The sequence below is a fragment of the Oryctolagus cuniculus genome, chromosome 6, assembly GCF_964237555.1.
Source record: "Oryctolagus cuniculus chromosome 6, mOryCun1.1, whole genome shotgun sequence".
NCBI classification, from domain to species: Eukaryota; Metazoa; Chordata; class Mammalia; order Lagomorpha; family Leporidae; genus Oryctolagus; species Oryctolagus cuniculus.
Genome location: NC_091437.1, coordinates 47,245,469 through 47,264,295, shown reverse-complemented (window position 1 = coordinate 47,264,295; position 18,827 = coordinate 47,245,469). Strand labels below are relative to the sequence as shown.

Here is an 18,827-nt window from a genome sequence, read left to right as displayed (position 1 = left end):
GGCTGCATCTGTCCGCTTCTCCTGCCACACAAACACTCCAAGGCAAGCAGCGTTGAGAGAGGGGGAGTCCTAATGTGTAACCCAGAGAAAGGCGGGCCCACGGGGCTGGCTCAGGATGATATGCACCTACCCTCCAGCACCACACACACACATACACATGTGCGCGCGCGCACACACACACAAGCCCACCTCCACCTCCAGACAGGGCTTGGAAAGGGAAGTCTGTTCTTCCTGAAGCCTCTGGCAGGGGGCATCCAGAAAGACGCCGGACACAGGAGGGAGCTGCGGAGAGCTTCCGGCTCAGCCTCCTTTTCCATTTGTCTCCCTCCAAATCCCCAGCCCAGTACCACGCTGTCTCTACTCCTTCTCTTCTTGCGATGCCTTCTCCCACCTTTTGGTATTTCTTGTTTTCCAGGAACAACTGTGTGACCTTTCTTCCTTCTGTTTTGTCCCCATTCTTTTCATTGATTTTTAATTATGCAAGTAATGCACAAAAGCACTCTCGCTGTAATCTGTTCAAACAGTGCAAACACAGCTAAGGTCCTAATTGCTACCCCTTGCCATTCTCCCTGCAGCCTCCAGAGGCAGCCACTGGTGAAGGGTTAGATGTGGTCATCCTTTGTGCACTCACAAATGGGTATAAAACCCCAGTTGTTGCCAGGCACTCAACCTAAGAACTCCGCCCCTGACCATTAGATGTTCAGGAAGAAAACACCATTTGGAAACCAATTTCTCCAATTATTTAAAATAGGAAATATTTACATGTGTTACATATTAACCCCAAACTCTAAAATCCATGCAGTGCCTTCACACAAGGGTACTTCCCTAAGCTCAAGAACAAATGGAATTAAAAATAATTTTAAGAGCCAGCATTTGGTGCAGTGGTCAAGGCATCGTTGCAATGCCCGAATTCCACACTGGGTTGCTTGAGTTTAGTCCTGGCTCTGCTCCCGATTCCAGCCCCTGCTAAACGACACCCTGGGAAGCAGCACTGATGACTCGGGTTGCATCCCTGCTACCCGTCTGAGAGACCTGCATTGAGTTCTTGCCTCCTGGCTTCAGCCTGGTCTAACCTGGGCTATTGCAAACTTTGGGGAAATAAAACAGGAAATGAAATTTCTGCCTTTCTGTCTATCTGTCTCTCTCTCTCTCCCTTTCAAATAATTACAACAAAAAAATTGAAATTTTTGTGCACATTTGAAATCCATGTAGTTTTTTCATAATATGCATTTTCCTTGAGCTTTTTTAAGATGCTGCATATGCAAGGATTTCTAAATTTTTCCAGCAAAATGAACCTATCTTTAATTCTGTTTTCTACAAACATTTTGAAGTGCCTTATAATACAAGTAAGAAAAAAGCAGTGTTTTAGGATGTAAAATGCCTCAAATATCGCTCCTTGATGCCCCATGTGGTGGTGACTAGCAGTTGCCTCCTGTCCAGTGACAGTGGGAGGCTAGCAGCTCCAGCAAGCTTCCAGAGCAGCTCGCGTGGCAGCCAGCCTGCTTTTCAAAACATCTACACCCAGTTCTGCCATTCTACCATGTGTGCAACTGTATTCAGATGCCATGCAAATCCTTATATATTTTTTGGTTTAAAATGTTATATTGGGACTGGCATTGTAGCACAGCAGATAAAGCTGCTGCCTATGATACCAGCATCTCATATGGGTACTAGTTCACATCCTAGCTGCTCCACTTCCAATTCAGCTCCTTGATAATGGCCTGGAAAAAGCAGTGAAAGGTGGCCCAAGTGTTTGGGTTCCTGCCACCCACATAGGAGACCTGGATGAAACTCCTGGATCCTGGTTTTGGCCTGGCCCAGCACTGCAGCCACTTGGAGAATGGATCAGTAGATAGATCTCTGTCTGTCTCTCCCTTTCTCTTTGCAACTCTTCCAAAATAAATAAATATTTAAAATAAAATATTACATTGAGTTGAGAGGTCATAAATATAATATCCTCTATATAACCAATGGCCAAAAATGTTACATTGAGAGAAACCTACATTTTATGCAAAAAGAACATGAAAAAGCAAAGGTATTCTACAGGAAAACACTGTGGGACGGATGTTCTGTAGGATGTGCCATCTGCGACTCAGTGAGTGTTTACCCCAGGCCAGGCACTCTTCTACACATCTACATGGGTATAGAAGTATTTAGCATTGTGGTTTCCTTTCAACAAAAAGAGTTCAGCCACCTGCTGTTTCCTCCTAACAGTATAGTATAAAGAAAGCTTCCCATAGTGTGTGAAAATCTACCTCATTTTTTAAACTCCTGCATAGAATTCCACAGCATAGAACATAATTCTTTAATCACTTCCTCCAGGTAGGCATTTAGTTGTTCTCTCCTCCAGTTCAATCCTCAAATGTCTACAATGGCTGATGCTGGGCCAGTGCCAAAGCTGGAAATTCAATTCAGCTCTGCCATTTGGGAGGTAGGAACTCAATTACTTGAGCCATCGCTGCTGCCTCCCAGGGTCTGCACTGGCGAGAAGCTGGAGTCAGAAACTGAATCCAGGTACTCCAATCTGGGGTGCAGGTGCCTTACCCATTGGGCCAAACACCTGCTCCCTGCTGTTCTGTCTTGCTACTGTGACAAGGCTGCAGCAAAAACCCTATGCACATTGTCCAAACTCTTGTGCACCAGGCAGGGATTTTATCAAGATTGATGTATTAAAGCCAAGAGAGTCCTCCCATTCCCTTCTCAACTAGCACAGTCCACGGGAGGACTGATCTGGCAGACAAAGCAGACTCTGCAAATTGTAACGAGCCATTCTTTTTGCCTCCATCCGCCACGACTCTGCCACATAAGTGTCAGTGTTCCCATTTTCCAGATGAGACTGAGAGTGGCCCAGGTTACACCATCGAGATGTGCACCCATTTCTGAGTGACTCCAAAGCCTTCTTGTTTTTTCCATTACCCAGAGGCTCCTGCACCAAGGATGGAAGGCCAAGGCCCACAGCTTGTGTCTGGGCCTGTGAGGGCCCCTCCATAACACCAGCTGCTCTGTCTTCCAGGTCCACCTGGCCGGACAGGTAACCGGGGAAAGCCAGGACCAAAGGGCAAAGCCGGGGCCATTGGGCGGGCTGGCCCTCGCGGCCCCAAGGGGGTCAGTGGTGCCCCCGGGAAGCATGGCACTCCAGGCAAGAAGGGGCCCAAGGGCAAGAAGGGGGAGCCGGGCCTCCCAGGCCCCTGCAGCTGCGGCAGTGGCCGTGCCAAGTCGGCCTTCTCGGTGGCAGTGACCAAGAGCTACCCACGGGAGCGGCTGCCCATCAAGTTTGACAAGATTCTGATGAACGAGGGTGGCCACTACAATGCATCCAGCGGCAAGTTCGTCTGCAGTGTGCCAGGGATCTACTACTTCACCTACGACATCACGCTGGCCAACAAGCACCTGGCCATCGGCCTGGTACACAACGGCCAATACCGCATCCGGACCTTTGACGCCAACACCGGCAACCATGACGTGGCCTCGGGCTCCACCATCCTGGCTCTCAAGCAGGGTGATGAGGTCTGGCTGCAAATCTTCTACTCAGAGCAGAACGGACTCTTCTACGACCCATACTGGACCGACAGCCTCTTCACAGGCTTCCTCATCTACGCTGACCAGGACAACCCCAATGAGGTGTAGACAGGCGGTGCTGGGCCTCCAGGACAACCCCAATGAGGTATAGACGGGCAGTGCTGGGCCTCCTGGCAGGAGACAGCTTCAGGACTTGTGCTGACTGAGCAAAACCCCCAAACTGGGGGCTGGGGGCTGGGAGGCACGGGGGCTCCTAGCCTCAGGCTGACCTCTACTTCTTTTTTCCTTCATCATTAAATCCAAGTATTTTTATTCATCCATCCATCTGTTTGTTCTTTTTTTTTTTTTTTTTTTTTTGTATCTACAGTGTAACAGGCACTGTGCTACACTCTGGAAAATATGCAGTGAGCAGGACAGACTGACTCTGTCTCTGTGGGGTTCCCCTTCTAGATGGAGATCCAATTTATCAATAAACAAGCAACCAACACAACTATTACGCCAGGATGGGAATGAACACACCGTGGTTGACGGTGACAGCAACAACAGGAGACAGGGAAGAAGCTGAATTTTTTTTTCACTTACAGTGAGTCTGCAAATTTTCACGTGCACGCCTTGTAACTGCCTTGTAGCTAAAGAGCAAACTATTTCCAGCCTTGCGGTGCTAGCATCCTATGTTGGAACGCTGCTCCATTCCTGATCCAGCTCCCAGCTAATGTGCTTGGGAAAGCAGCAGAAGGTGGCCAAGTTCTTAGGCCCCTGCCACCTATGTGGGAGATCCAGAAGGAGTTCCTGGCTCCTGGCTTCAGGCTGGATCAGCCCTGGATGTTGTGGCCATCTGGAGAATGCACCAGTGGACAGAAGTCCTCTATTACTCTCTCTCTCTCCATTGCTCCACCTTTCAAGTGAATAAATAAATATATTTTAACATGCATTTATACACCTAACCTGCTGCACATCCTTGTTCAGCAATACGGTATACCTGGAGCATTGGTTCTTTCCCCTTGTGATCGTGGAACTGACTGCCGCTGATAGCAAGAGTAGCATACAACAACTTCTCACTAGCCCAGGAAAAGACCAAAATTCAACACATAAAGTACAGGGTTTTTTTAATGTATATTTTATTGATTTCATCCACTTCAAAGACAAGTGCCCACAAGATCCTGGGCTCAGCCAGGCCAAAGCCAGAGGCCTTGAACTCCATCTAGGTCTCCCATGTGGGTAGCAGGGCCCGAGCAATTTGGCCATCATCTGCTGCCTCCCAGGTTGTTAGCAGGAAGCTGGACTGCAGGCGGAGGGGCTGGGACTTAAACCCAGGCTCTCCGGTGCTAGATGTGGACATCCCAAGCAGCAGCTGAACCTGCTGCCCCAAAATGCCCACTCTTTTTTTCTCCTTAAACCTTCTGAACACAAGGATACTTTTTATATTTTAATTTGTAATTATGAGGAGCTGTCGCTGTGGTGTAGCAGGCAGGGCCGCTGCCTGCAGTGCTGGCATCCCATATGGACACCGGTTTGGGTCCTGGCTGCTCCACTTCCCATCAGGCTCTCTGCTATGTCCTGGGAAAGCAGTAGAGGATGGCCCAAGTCCTTGGGCCCCTGCACCCACTTGGGAGACCCCAAGGAAGATCCTGACTCCTGGTTTCAGATCAGTGAAGCTCTGGCCATCGTGGCCAATTGGGGAGTGGACCAGCAGATGGAAGACTTCTTTCTCTCTCTCTCTGCCTCTCCTTCTGTCTCTGCGTAACTCTTTCAAATAAATAAATAAATCTTTTAAAAAGATAAAATAAATTTGTAATAGAGAGAGACAGAGAGAGAGAGAGGGAGAGAGAGAGAGACACTCCTATCTACTGGTTTGCTACTCAGATAGATGCTCACAACATCATAACAGTTGGGACCGGACCAGGCATGCGATCCAGGTCTGGCAGGAACCCAGCTACTTGAGGGATCAGCCACTACTGCCTTACAAAGTTCACCTTAGCAGGAAGCTAGAGTGGGATATGGAACCCAGGCACGCTGATATGGGATGTGGCCCCACACCCACCCGTGAAATACAGCTTTTACTGAATGCATGTTGTTCTTGCATCATAATAGAATAAGACATAAGAATTGTGAGTCAAACCATCCTACACCAGGGATTCATCTGTCCCAGGAAGAGGTGAACTTTTAAATGGAGTCCTGAAGCAGGACATAGCATTGAGAAGGGCTAGGGCAGCGGTCTTCTGGCCAATGGAGCAGCAAGTGCAGAGGCCTCAACACAAGAAATAAGTGACTGAGGGCAGAGCGAGGGGCAAGATGAGAAACAGAAAGGCAGTGTGAGGCTGGAAGGTGAACCAGAACCTCACAGGCCACGGCAGAGTTCATGGTACTCAAGAGAATACAAGAGTGAGCATGGCATCAATTGGGGATAACCTTGAGCCCAGGCACAGCGTGAGTTGCCCACCACAGGCGTGAGCACTTCACTGGTAGCCACAGGTCACCTGCAGGCCTGCTTCTCACTGAGGGTATTCACGCTCACACGAGAGCCACAGCCCCAAGAAAGCAGGAACGGGGATCGCGCACAAGGCAGTCTCGCTCCTGGCCCACTCCTTTGCAGTGTGCAGCGATGTGAGGGCCAACGAAGCCGCCGTACAGTGGCTGGTGCTGCCAGAGCCCCACAGAGCAGCTGCCACAGCGGCGCTTCCCTGGCCACTCCTGATCAACCCCCCAGGGACGGGGGACACTGCTCAGGGTGGCCCTGGAAGCCCCAGAGCACAAGTAAGTAAGATGGGATTTATTTCAAGTAACTCTGCTCTCACTGGGCCACAAACAGGATCGGAATGGAATGAATCGGAGATGCCCAGGCAGGAGTTTGGGGCCCCAGGGGATCAATGTGTGTGCTGGGGTCCTGCCCCGAGCCCCTGCCAGAAGGAACCGGCCTCTGAGCCGGAGAGGCACCTTTGTGAACAGATTTTTTTTTCTTTGCCTTTCTCTCCCTTAAAAAAAAAAAAAGTTTTTAAGAGTGCCCTTAGCACTTTCTCTTCCTTGTTCCTATTTGGAGGCAGTCAATTTAACCCTTTGTAGCCTGGGTAATAAATTCAGCCTGAGCAAGTTGGAGGGGCCCCTGAAGCTCTGTTATTTCACTACTGGGTTTGGCCTCCAAAGTCGGGCCACCCGTGACAGCCTCCAAGAACACTCAGGGAGAGTGATGGGGGGTGGGGGTGCCCAGCACTTTACGTGGGGGTGGGACAGGCAGAGGCAGAGTGCGTACAGGGCCCAGGGCTGGGGTCTGGTGTCCTTGGATACAGTCCGGGGCTGCTGGACATGGCGGGTTTGCAGCAGAAGTGGGTGATGACACTGAGGGGACTCTGGTATCCGGCTGATGGCAAGGCTGGGCCCTCATTTACCGCCTAGCATGCCCAAGGGTGGCCACCTCCTTGGCCTTGGGGGGCTATCTGGAGTACTCAGGCAGATGATACCAAATGGGGGTCCAATGAGGCAGGTGCCCCAAGAAGGTGGCTTTGCCGGGCACCTGGGGCCCCTGCCCCCTCTGGCCACTTCCTGTGGGCCTCAGCAGCCAAGCTGGCTTTCAGCCTTCACAGGCAGAGCCGATGAGGAGGACACAGAGCCCAGGGCTTCACTGGGCAGTAAAAGCACCCTGACCAAAACATCTGTTCTCATTTGCGACCCTCTGAGAGGCTGCTGTCCCCTTCCGGAGAAATTCTGGAAACCCTGTCGCAGTGGCTCCTACAGTGCACAAAGCACCAGACCCACACTGAGCTAACAGCTGGCCCTCCCCTCCCTGGGCCTCAGGGCCCCCCCTGACAGGTGAGGGAGGTGCACTCCATCTACCTAGGGGGTCTCTATGTACTGACCTCAGCATCGGATTCGTGACTGGGAGACACACCCAACATGCACAGTCATCTATATAAATAATATTGAACTCAGTACTTTCACAGGTAAAAGTGACGGCAGCATGTTCAATGATGGACAAACACATCAAAATTTTAAGTGAATGGCCGGCGCCGTGGCTCACTAGGCTAATCCTCTGCCTTGCAGCGCCGGCACACCGGGTTCTAGTCCCGGTCGGGGCGCCGGATTCTGTCCCGGTTGCCCCTCTTCCAGGCCAGCTCTCTGCTGTGGCCAGGGAGTGCAGTGGAGGATGGCCCAAGTGCTTGGGCCCTGCACCCATGGGAGACCAGGAGAAGTACCTGGCTCCTGCCATCAGATCAGCGCGGTGCGCTGGCCGCAGCGCGCCAGCCGCGGCGGCCATTAGAGGGTGAACCAACGGCAAAAGGAAGACCTTTCTCTTTGTCTCTCTCTCTCACTGTCCACTCTGCCTGTCAAAAAAAAAAAAAAAAAATTAAGTGAAGACAGGATCCGACAAGGCTGGGATTAGACTGGAGAGGGAAATGCTCTTCACCCTGCCTGTCATATTCTCTGGTGCCACTAGGGGGAGAGCATCTACTGCACTAAGCGCCAGCCCAGAGGCACCGAGGCTGAGATTTCCCTAGTCTCCTAGGCAGGCTGATTTCTACTTTCAAAGACAAAAATGAGAGATCTAGGCCCACAGTACTCTGTGGACATGACGCTGAGCTGGAAAAAAGGAAATGACTAAGGAAGCAAGAGGTGCACCTGCTCCTCATGCTGCCAGATTTGACTGTCAAATGCTCAGGCAGCCTGGGCTAGCGCAGGGATACAGCTGCTGGTGGCCAGGAAGCTTTGAAAGCTGGGCTCCAGCCCTGCTCTGTCGTCAGATTCCTTGGGTGACTTTGACCACATCATGGAACAGCTGGTGCCTTCAGTTTCCCACCCATAAAAGGAAGGGCTGGGCTAGATAATCTCCAAACCCAAAGCAGAGCCAGAAAAGGAGCCTAAGACTCCCAAGACACGACTGACCTAAGCTACATGCATCAGTGCAGCCTGCTCTGAAAGGCTGGGTGTTCTCCTGGGGCCTTCTGCTCCCACTGCTCCACAGACGACTCAGCAGCCGCTGCTACCAGGCTTCCTGAGCTGGAGCCCATGCAGTGCCTTCATTGACCGTCAGCCACAGGCTGCACTTCACAAGCATCGACTTCCCACCTTCCCAGCATCCCCGGTAGCAGGTGTGTCCTCTCTCCACAGGTGCAGTTCTAGAAAGGTCAGTGCCAAAGGTCACCTGGCTGGTAAGTAGCATAGCCAGGACTAGAATGGGGCACTTTTTTAAAATAAAGAAGAGAGAGAGAGAGAGAGATCTTCCATCCACTGGTTCACTCCCCAAATGGCCGCAACGGCCAGGGCCAGGCCAGGCCAAAGCTAGGAGCCCAGAGCTTCCTCCAAGTCTCCCACGTGGGTGCAGGAGCCCAAGCACTTGGGCCATCCTCTGCCGCTTTCCCCGGGGCACTTTAACAAGCCGGATCAGAAGTGAAGCAGCCAGTCTCAAACTGGCACCCGTATGGGATGCCGGCATCAGAGACAGGGGCTTTACCTGCTTCGCCACAGTGCCGGCCCCAGAACTGGGCACTCTGTAGTCCACAAACTGCACTTGGAGTGACAGTAGCCAGGAGCTGGCCCATGTTTGGAGGCAGAGAAATAAGAAGTGCATTGATTTTTAGGTCTTCCTGAGTGTAAGGAGATTGAATTCAAAGCATTTCCCCTCCCAACACAGGCTCCTGTCCAACACATGGCAGGTTTCCTTTTGGTTCAGCAGGCATCTCCTAGACACTCACTGTGGTGAGCCCGGGGAACGTTCCCACGGTCCCCAAGCCAGGTTAGGGGCCACAGTCCACCAGGTCCTGCAACTGAACAGGACAGCCAGGGCTGACTCTCTGGAGGGGCGGCTGTACTTCCTGTGGCCCCACAGTTTGCGTGGTGGCCCTGTGAGCCCAGGCCTTTTACAAGCTCCTCCCCAGCCCTAAAGTGCAGCCAGCCTTGCTGATGCCTGGGCCAGCCTGCAGGAAACTAAACCAGGAAGGACTCCCTTTTTGTTCTACAGCAGGGGGGCGGGACATGCGTGTGCCTTCTGCTTCTCCTTCCTGGTGTCACTTCCACAGCTGTCCTTGGGTCTAAGTAAATTCTGAGGCCTCAGCTCTTAGGGTGGCAATGAAGACGCCTCAAGGACGGAGAGAGGAGGTGGTGGCTGCGCACTGCTCCACCTCTGTGGAATCCCCGGCCACTCCCTCTCCCGGGACAGAGATACAGGCTCCAAGACAATCTCCAGGCATACGGAGCTGACTCCGAGCTAATAGCATTTTTATTAAAATATAAAGAAAGAAAGAAAGAATTCTATATCTCCTTTGTGATGTTGCCCAGTGCAGCCCTGACTTGAAAGCAGAAAAGTTCAATGTCAGCCCTGGAATGTCTTTGTGATGATCCCTTTATAAATACCTTCCATCATAAATACCCTTCCATCTCTGCCTCATGGGGTGCGCAAGCCACAGCTGACAATGCTCCAAACGGTTTCCTGGTGGGAAACATCTACATTCCACTTGGGCCTCCCCAAGTCCAGAAAACCCCTGTAATGGATGAGCTTAAATCCATGTAGATCAAGGGCCTCTGAGGTGAAAGAGTAACAAGGCTACACATCCTGAACACCATCACAGCTGCCCCAACCCTCGGCAGAACTGTACAGGAAGATCGCTTTAGAAAAATTCCCACTCCCCAGTGTGGAGTCCTGTTCCAGGTGTTCTACAGTCTGCACCTGGCCTGAGGAGGGTGTGAGGGTGTAGCATGGCTACATGCTAGAAGGAACCATGGCTCTTCGGCCTTGGGTAGAGAGGGAGGGTCCCGAGGGCATCTGCCCACCCCGGCAGGGGGGTCTTTGGTATAAGCAAGTTCTGACTGCTCCAGAGAGGAGGACCCAAGCACCTGGGGGACTCCATCCAGAGGCACATGCGGCTGGTTTTTTTATTCAGTGAATATTTATGGAACCTACTGATATGCCAAGCACTGAACAGGCACTGGGAACACGGGGATGAGCAAAGATGCAGAGATAGTCTCTGTCCTTTTATTTGCATGGACAAATGCCCATGTAAATTAAGGGTATGATGCCATGAGAATGGCAAGTTTGGAGTGCTCTTGGGAAGTATGTCGGAGAGAATGTTGCTGGTGTAATGACAACACAGATCATTGGAGGTTGATTAGAGTTGCCTAGGGGAAGTTAGATAGAGAGGGAATGCCAGCAAAGGGGGCATCATAGGCAAAGGCCCTGTGGTCAGCCAAAGCATGGTGGAGGGGTCAAAGAAGTCCTGTCCCCTCAATCATGGTGGGAAAGGGTGAGTCCAGACCTGGAGGGCTGCTGGGCAAGACAAGAAGATGAGAAGGTAGAACCCAGACCATGAAGGCTAATGAATCAAACTGAATTCCTCTCTCTTGAACCCAAGAATAAAGGAAAACCACAAAATGATTTTAAGTGGGAAGACTTGGGATCTGAAACTACCACTCTTGGGGCTGGTGCCATGGTGCAGAAGGTTAACCTGCTGCCTACCATGCTGGCATCCCATATGGCTGCCAGTTCAAGTGCAGGCTGTTCTACTTCCAATCCAGCTCTCTGATAATGCACCTAGAAAAACAGTGAGAGATAGTTTAAATGCTTGGGCCTATGGCACCCACATGGGAGACCTGGATGGAATTCTAAGCTCCTGGCTTTGGCCTGACGCAGTCCTGACTGTTGCAGTCATTTCGGAGTGACCCAGTAGATGAAAGATCTCTCTCGGTCACCATGCCTTTCAAATAAATGAAGATTTTAAAATTGAAAGAAAAAAAAGAAAAGATAGATTTTGCAGCTGTAAGAACATTTCAGCATAAAGAGCTTTTGAATGGAATGCTTGACCTGGGAAAGCAATGGCAAGGAAAGTTGACCTTACTGGGCTCTTACGGACTGAAGCAGCCACTGTGCCCTGTGCTGCTCGTGGCTTCTCCCCTCTGGCCTTGAGAACAGCACAGAAGATAGGGGCTTACCCTGCTGTACTGTCTGCAGGCAGGGAGGAAGCAGAAGTTCAAATCCAAGTCTGTCTAGCCCTGGAGGCCCCACTCGTAGTGACAGCCAGGAGGTCCTCACGTTGGGATCACCTGGTAGGGGGGGGTGCTACAAATTCCAGTCCTGTCCAGCCCACCCCGCCCCACCCACCACCACCAAGAGCTGCTGATGGAATTCATTGGAGTGCAGCCTGGACTCTGGGAATGTGGGGAACGCCACAGGTCTGCTGTGCTGCCAGGCTGAGACCCACTGGCCCGCAGCTCCTTCCACCAAGAGCCCCCTCTCGGGCTGGATTGGGTGACCTCCGAGCTTCCTGTCGGCTCAGGCCTTCTGCGCATTTGATTCAGCAGCTCTGCTGCCAGAAGGCTTCCCCTAAAGGTGACTGGGTTTCTGGAACCGACAGATGGAGGCTGAGGGACCTGGGTAGCACTGTGCTGGCCCTGATGGCTGGGCAGGGAGAGCCAAGTCCTCACGACTTCATCTCTGAGCCCTGCCAGTGTCTTCCCTCTGGCCGAGACCCAGCCTTCTGCAAACTGAGAGGAGAAGAAATGAAGCCAGCACGGTGCTGCTGGCTGGGAACTGACCCTTTCTTGTGAGATCTGGGATTGTGGATGGTAGGGGACTCCTCCCAAGGCCAAGTCCCCGCAAAGGTCAAGGGTGACCATGTCTCAGGGCTCAGTGGTAAAAAGAACCCAAGGGAATCCCCCTCGCCTGCTCCTGGGTCGCTATGGCTTCTTGTGCCTGCTGCTCAGAGCATGCAGGGGATGTATGACCTTGACCTCTCCCTCTCTCTAGTCACAGCAATTTGCTGTTACTTGAACAAGCCAAAGATTTATGGAGACTCGCATGAAGCTCCTGGCTCCTGGCTTTGGCCCAGCCTAACCCCAGTTGTTGCAGCCATTTGGGGAGTGAACCAGCCAATGGAAGATCTCTCTCTCTCTCTCTCTCTCTCTCTAACTCTACCTTTCAAATAAATAAATAAATCTCTTAAAAAAAAAAAAAAAAGAATGAGGGGGCCGGTGCTGTGGCGCACTAGGTTAATCCTCCAATCCTCCACCTGCGGCACCGGCATCCCATATGGGCACCAGTTCTGGTCCCAGTTGCTGCTCTTCCAGTCCAGCTCTCTGCTGTGGCCTGCACCCACATGGGAGACCAGGAAGAAGCACCTGGCTCCTGGCTTCAGATCGGCACAGCTTCAGCCATTGCAGCCATTTGGAGAGTGAACCAACGGAAGGAAGACCTTTCTCTCTTTCTCTCTCACTGTCTGTAATTCTACCTGTCAAATAAATAAATAAAATCCAAAAAAAAAAAAAAAAAAGAATGAGAAGACAATCTCATACTGAACAAGACTCCTGAAGAGTATGAGAAAATATTTGCAAGCCACACATCCAACAAAGGACTAGTGTCAATAAAGAACTTTCAAAACTCAGTGGTAGAAAAGCAAACAAGCCAATCGGACCATGTAGCCAAGATATGAAGAGACAGTTCAATGAAAAAGATATACAGATGGCAAAAATCTTCTGAAAAATGAGCATATAAAAGATGTTCAAGATCATTTTCTGTTAGAGAAATGTAATTAAAATCACAATTTAACCACACACCTATCAAAATAGTGACCATCTTGAATTCCAGCAAGGACTCTGAGAAACTGGATCACTTAAACATTGTTGGTGGAGATGTGAAATGGAACAGACCCTCTGGAAAGCACTTTGGCAGTTTGCTAAAATATCTAAACACACAATTACCAATCAACTCACAATTATACTCCTAGGCATTTATCTCAGAAAAGTGAAGACTTGAATTCCCACAAAAACCCATACACAACTGTTTCTAACAGCTTTATTCACAATAGCTCCAAAATAAAACAACCCAGATGTACTTTAGTGAGAGAATTATTGAACAAGTGTGGAGCAACCAAACCATGAAATACTACTCAGCAGTAAAGAGGAACAAACCACTGATGTGTGTAACAACCCAGATGAAGAACTGTCAAAAAAAATTCATCTTTTTGGCCCAAAGACCCAACATAAAGGAGGGAAATGCAAAATGCATACAGACTAGTTGCTGAAATAAATGCTTACTGAGCACCTAATTGTGCAAGGCTGTGCTCTGGGTACTGGGGACAAACCAGTGAGTAAAATGGAGAGAGCTTCCTGTCTTTTCGAACTTAGGATAATAGGGTCATAGGCAATAAACCAGGTCAACAGATAAAACACCACCTTAAAAGGTTAAAAATGCTGGCCAGCGCCGCGGCTCACTAGGCTAATCCTCCGCCTTGTTGTGCCGGCACACCGGGTTCTAGTCCTGGTCGGGGCGCCGGATTCTGTCCTGGTTGCCCCTCTTCCAGGCCAGCTCTCTGCTGTGGCCAGGGAGTGCAGTGGAGGATGGCCCAAGTGCTTGGGCCCTGCACCCATGGGAGACCAGGAGAAGCACCTGGCTCCTGCCATCAGATCAGCGCGGTGTGCCGGCCACAGCGTGCCGGCTGCGGCGGCCATTGGAAGGTGAACCAATGGCAAAAGGAAGACCTTTCTCTCTGTCTCTCTCTCTCTCACTGTCCACTCTGCCTGTCCAAAAAAAAAAAAAAAAAAGGTTAAAAATGCTATGGAGAGAAGTAAAGTAAACATATTCGTTTACTTCCATTGATAACAAAAGAGCAGAGGCCCAGTACTTTATAAAGAAAAGAAGCTTATTGAGCTCACAGTTTTGGAGGCTGAAAGTCCAAACAGCAGCATGGGCTCTGGTGAGGGCTCTGCTCGGATACATCACGTGATGGCAGGGGACATTGTGGTGGGAGCGCCTGTGAGAGCAAGAGATCACAGGGTGAGAGCAGGAGGGCGTCAATCTGGTCCTGCTCTTGCTGTTTCACAACAACCCTCTCTGGAGAACCGAACATGGTCCCTTGAGAACCACATCAATTCCTTTCCGGGGCAGTATGCACTGCCTCCTAAAGGTTCCACGCAGTTCCTCAGTACCCCTATGCTTTGAACCAAGCTTCCAACACGCAAACCATACCAAAGCACTGTATAGCAGGGAAGAGAACAGGAGGCCTTTTGGGGGCGGGTTTCAGCTTTGTATAGGGTGGTCCAGAGAGGTGTTCCTGAGAGGGTGATGTCTGAGTAAGGTGAGAGCTTTTAGAAGGTCACATGAGAGTAAGGGAGGGTATGTACAGGGGTGAGGTCAGCAGGGACTGTTTCAGGCAGAGCAAACATTAAACGACACAGCCCAACCCAAAACAGGACCATGCCAAGGGTGTGGGACAAACAGTCAAGAGGCCACCATGGCTGGAGTTGACACTCAGTGGCCTTGTGCACCATTGGCCTGACATTGGCCCCTGCAGTGTTTTGAACAATGGTTTTAAATAAATGACCCACATGTAAACAGGAAATGAATGCTAGCCCCAGATCCCCCTGCAGAAATGCAGACTGCATAGGCTCGAATCCCACATTGTTCTGAAGTAGGTTGCACAGTGATTAACCTGGCAGGCGAACAGGCAGGAGCCCAGTTGGGAATGCACATCCTTGGTGATTACAGCAGCACAGTTTAGAAAAAATCCTGCAGAGCAGCCGGACATGTCTCCCCTCTCCTTCTGCTGTGCTCTGATGAAGGGACAATGGAAACCTCAGCAGCACGTGGGCCCGGGGAGTGGGGTATCCTCAGGTGGCCGCCATTACCCTCTTCCTCCCCTCAACCCAGGTTCCAAGCACTCTCCTAAGTGCTTTCCAAACAACCACTCCTTTCAACAAGTTTAATCCTCACAAAACCTGATGAGCTGGGACCTGACTACCTATTACATTTTAAATCAAGCCATGAAAAAGAAATGCCTTCAGTTTTAGAGTTCCTCCGTTAATAGACAAACACTGCCTCTTCAAACTGACTAATTTTAAGATGCATTCTCAGGAGCAAGCTTTTGGCATGGTGTTTAAGGCACTGCTCGGGATGCTGGCATTCCGTATCAGAGTGCCTGGGTTCAAGACCCCGCTTTGTTTCAGGGTCTAACTTCCTGAGAATGTGCACCCTGGGACGCAACAGGTGATGGCTCAAGTATTTGAGTCCCTGCCACCATATGGGAGAGTCAGTTGACCCAGGTCCTGATTCTGACCTGGCTCAGTCCCAGGGTTGCAGGTATTCAAGGAGTGAATCAGAAGATTTGAGCGCTCTCTCTCTCTCTCTTCCCCCTACCCTTCAAATAAATATTTTTTAAAGACTTATTTATTTGAAAAGTAGAGTAGTAGAGTGATAGAGAGAGGAGAGACAGAAAGAGATCTTCCATCCACTGATTCACTCCCCAAAAGGCCAAACAACCAGGTCCAGGCCAGGCCAAAGCAAGGAACCTGGAACTCCATGGACCCATGGACGTACTTGGGTCATATTACTCACATTGTTTTCAGGTGTATTAGCATAGAGCTGAATTGGAAGCAAAGCAGTTGGGACTCAGCCCAGCACTCTGATATGGGATAATGGTGTTGCAGGCTATGGCTTAACCTGAAGCACCACAATAGTGCACCCAATAAATATATTTTAAAAAGATCGTTCTCAGTAACAGAAATGTCAAAAGGCAAATGATAGAATTCAGTAAATTTTCATTCTTACATCCATTTCAGAGACAATGAAATTGAAGCTCCCATGTTTAAAAATAAACACTCACAGACTTGAACCTACAACAATGTGTTCCAGCCCCAGCCACTTCAAAACTGGCCACCCTATCCACCCAGGTGCTCAGCTCAAAACGGCAGAGACTGTTCCCTCCACTGCAGTGTTGTCACAAAAGCTTTGTCTAAATTCTAAATTAGCAGGACCTTGAATCAGCAGATGGAGCCTCCTGCTACAACTCCCATCTGTTGATTTCTTGCTCCATGGCCAAGCTCCTGAATTTTGCTGATATGTTTTAATCTCCAAAATATATGTGATTTTGACATTCTACTTATTAACATCTCTATTTGTATGAACATGAAAAGAAAATATTTTTCTTAGCCAAATCTTTGAATAATATTGAAGCTTGAAGGAATTGGGCCATGGCCTTGGGTACCTGGAACATACTGATAAAGTTGATCCATTTGGTTGTGTGTTTCCAATTAGTCAACCACAGCTTGCTACTTGGCAGATACGGGCAACAGACAAAAAAAGTGCTTTCAGTGTCAGTATTAATGTATAACTGAAAGCAAGTCAATGCAGATTTGCAAAAGGGGGCATACGTCTACAAGAAAACCACAGTATTATCAGGCTAAAAAATTTGGAAAGTAAGTAAATCTTTATGTATTAAAGAATGTGTTCAGATGCATTTTTGGCATGTTATTATAAATTCTTCAGTTGAAAGCAACGAAGAATGTTCATTCTGGTAGTAGTGAAGTCCAAATTATATCTTTTACTTATTTTATTATTTATACCTAATATATATTTTTCTTAAATGTCATCCTTATCTTGGATCTTATTGCTCTATCTTCAGAGCCATCTCTTTTTATAGGGATTGAGGCTCAAATACAAGTGTGAGGCCACTATTTGGTATTAAAGCTAATTCTACCAGGTCTTTTTTTTTTAGGCTTAAGAATACTTGTAGTGTTAGAATAAATTCTTGCGGTAATAACAGCTCATGCTTATTGAGCCTTTACAATGTACCAGGCTGTGTAATGTTTTATATACATGATGTAACTTAATTCCTTCATATTCCAAGGAGATCTTGTGGCCCAACATGACAATCACTCCTTTATACAAATGGCCTTAATGTCCTTGCCCCCTCTCCATCCCTCTTCTCTAACAAACCTTGATCAGGACAAATGTAACCTTTCTTTTTTGTTCACTCATTCCCAACCAGTGTTGAGAACACTCAATTGTGCTGAATGGGATAACTTTAAATTCATGTCTACACATATTAAATGGCACAAAACGTAACCTGCTCTTCCTACCAAATCCCTCTCAAACTTCCAACATTCTCCTTGGAAAATCCCTGAGAAGGGAAACCATATGGTTGCTTCCGGGAACTGAGTGGTAGAGATGACAGAGTGGAAGGAGATGACATCAGAGGTTACAAGTGTCCAGATCCTGTAGGCCCCTGTAGGACTTTGCAAGGACTTGGCTTTTATGCTGAGTAGGTTGGGGGAATCAGAGGAGAGGCTTTGAGCTGAGAGTATGATGCAGCACTCCAGCTGTTGGTTTGCAGACAGACCATTAGGGACAAGCACAAAAGCAGGAGATGGAGTATTGCCATAATCCACACAAGAAGTAATAATGGTCTGGACCCAGGTGTTTGCAGGACACGAGGAGAGAAGTGATGTGATTTTAGCTGTTTTTGAAGACAGCTCCAAAATGCTCTGCTGATGACTGGATGTGGAGTTTGATGGAGAGTCAAGGGTCAACAATGGCATCAGGGTTTTGACCTGAGCTACTTTAAGACTTGACTTGCCTTTTACCAGCATGGGAAAAATAAACCCCTAGGAGGAGCAGGTTCAGGGCTGGGAGTGGGAGGTGAGTCAGTTGAGAGTTTGTCTTAACTATGTTGAGTTGCCCATGTCTATTAGACATCTGTGTTAGTTTCCAGGGCTGCCATAGCAACTTGCCACTTTGGCTTCAAACAGCAGAAGTTGATTCTCTCACAGTTCCAGAAGACAGGTTTGAAAGCTAAGTGTCAGCAGGGCTGTGCTCACTCTGCAGGCTCCAGGGAGAATTGGTTCTTTTCCTCTTCTGGCTTCTGGTGGCCGTGAACTTTCCTTGACTGGTGGCTGCATCTTTCCAATCTCAGCCTCGTTGGTTACGTGATCTCCTGTGTATTTCTTATGAGGACACTTATATTTGACTTAGGGCCCGCCTTCGAGATCACCTCATCTCAAGATCCTTCAATAAACCTGCAGAGGTCTTTTCTCCAAATAGGGTCAGATTCACAGGTGCTAGATTTGATGCAGACATCTCTTTGGGGGTGGGGGGGCATCACCAATATCATCAACATCCAAGTTACAATGGCAAATGGGTAGTTGTATATATGAGGGCTCTTGAAAAAAATTAATGGAAAACATATATTGGGAAAAAGTTATGGAGTTGGGTGTTTGGCTTAGCAGCTAAGATGCCAATGAGGAAGCCCACATCTCACATCAAAATGCCTGGGTTTAATACCCAAATCTGGCTCCTGACTCCACCTTCCCGCTAATGTGGGCCCTCAGAAGTGGTGTTGATGGCTTGAGTAATTGAGTCCCTGTCATACACATTGGAGACCTGTATTGAGTTCCAGGCTCCCAACTTCAGCCCCCAATACCTCTCCCCAGAGCCACGGCTGGCATTTGGGGAGTGAAGTAGTAGATAGGAACACTATATTAAATAAATTTATTAAAAAAAATTTTTAGACTTTTTAAAAAACTATATATGGGGGGCCGGTGCTATGGAGTAGCAA

The 18,827-nt window shown here is 49.1% G+C and overlaps 1 protein-coding gene across 4 annotated transcripts in view; it reads left to right on the top strand.

Moving 5' to 3' along the window:
• Window positions 1-3,839, top strand: part of C1QTNF2 (C1q and TNF related 2) — a 54,902-nt gene extending 51,063 nt beyond the window's left edge. For all 4 annotated transcript variants that reach the window (XM_051843572.2, XM_070076395.1, XM_051843571.2 and 1 more), the window contains one exon: window positions 3,014-3,839. In XM_051843572.2, the coding sequence (XP_051699532.1) occupies window positions 3,014-3,627 (614 nt within the window). In that variant the 3' untranslated portion in view covers window positions 3,628-3,839. The remainder of the gene's footprint in view (window positions 1-3,013) is intronic.
• Window positions 3,840-18,827: the final 14,988 nt, after the last annotated feature.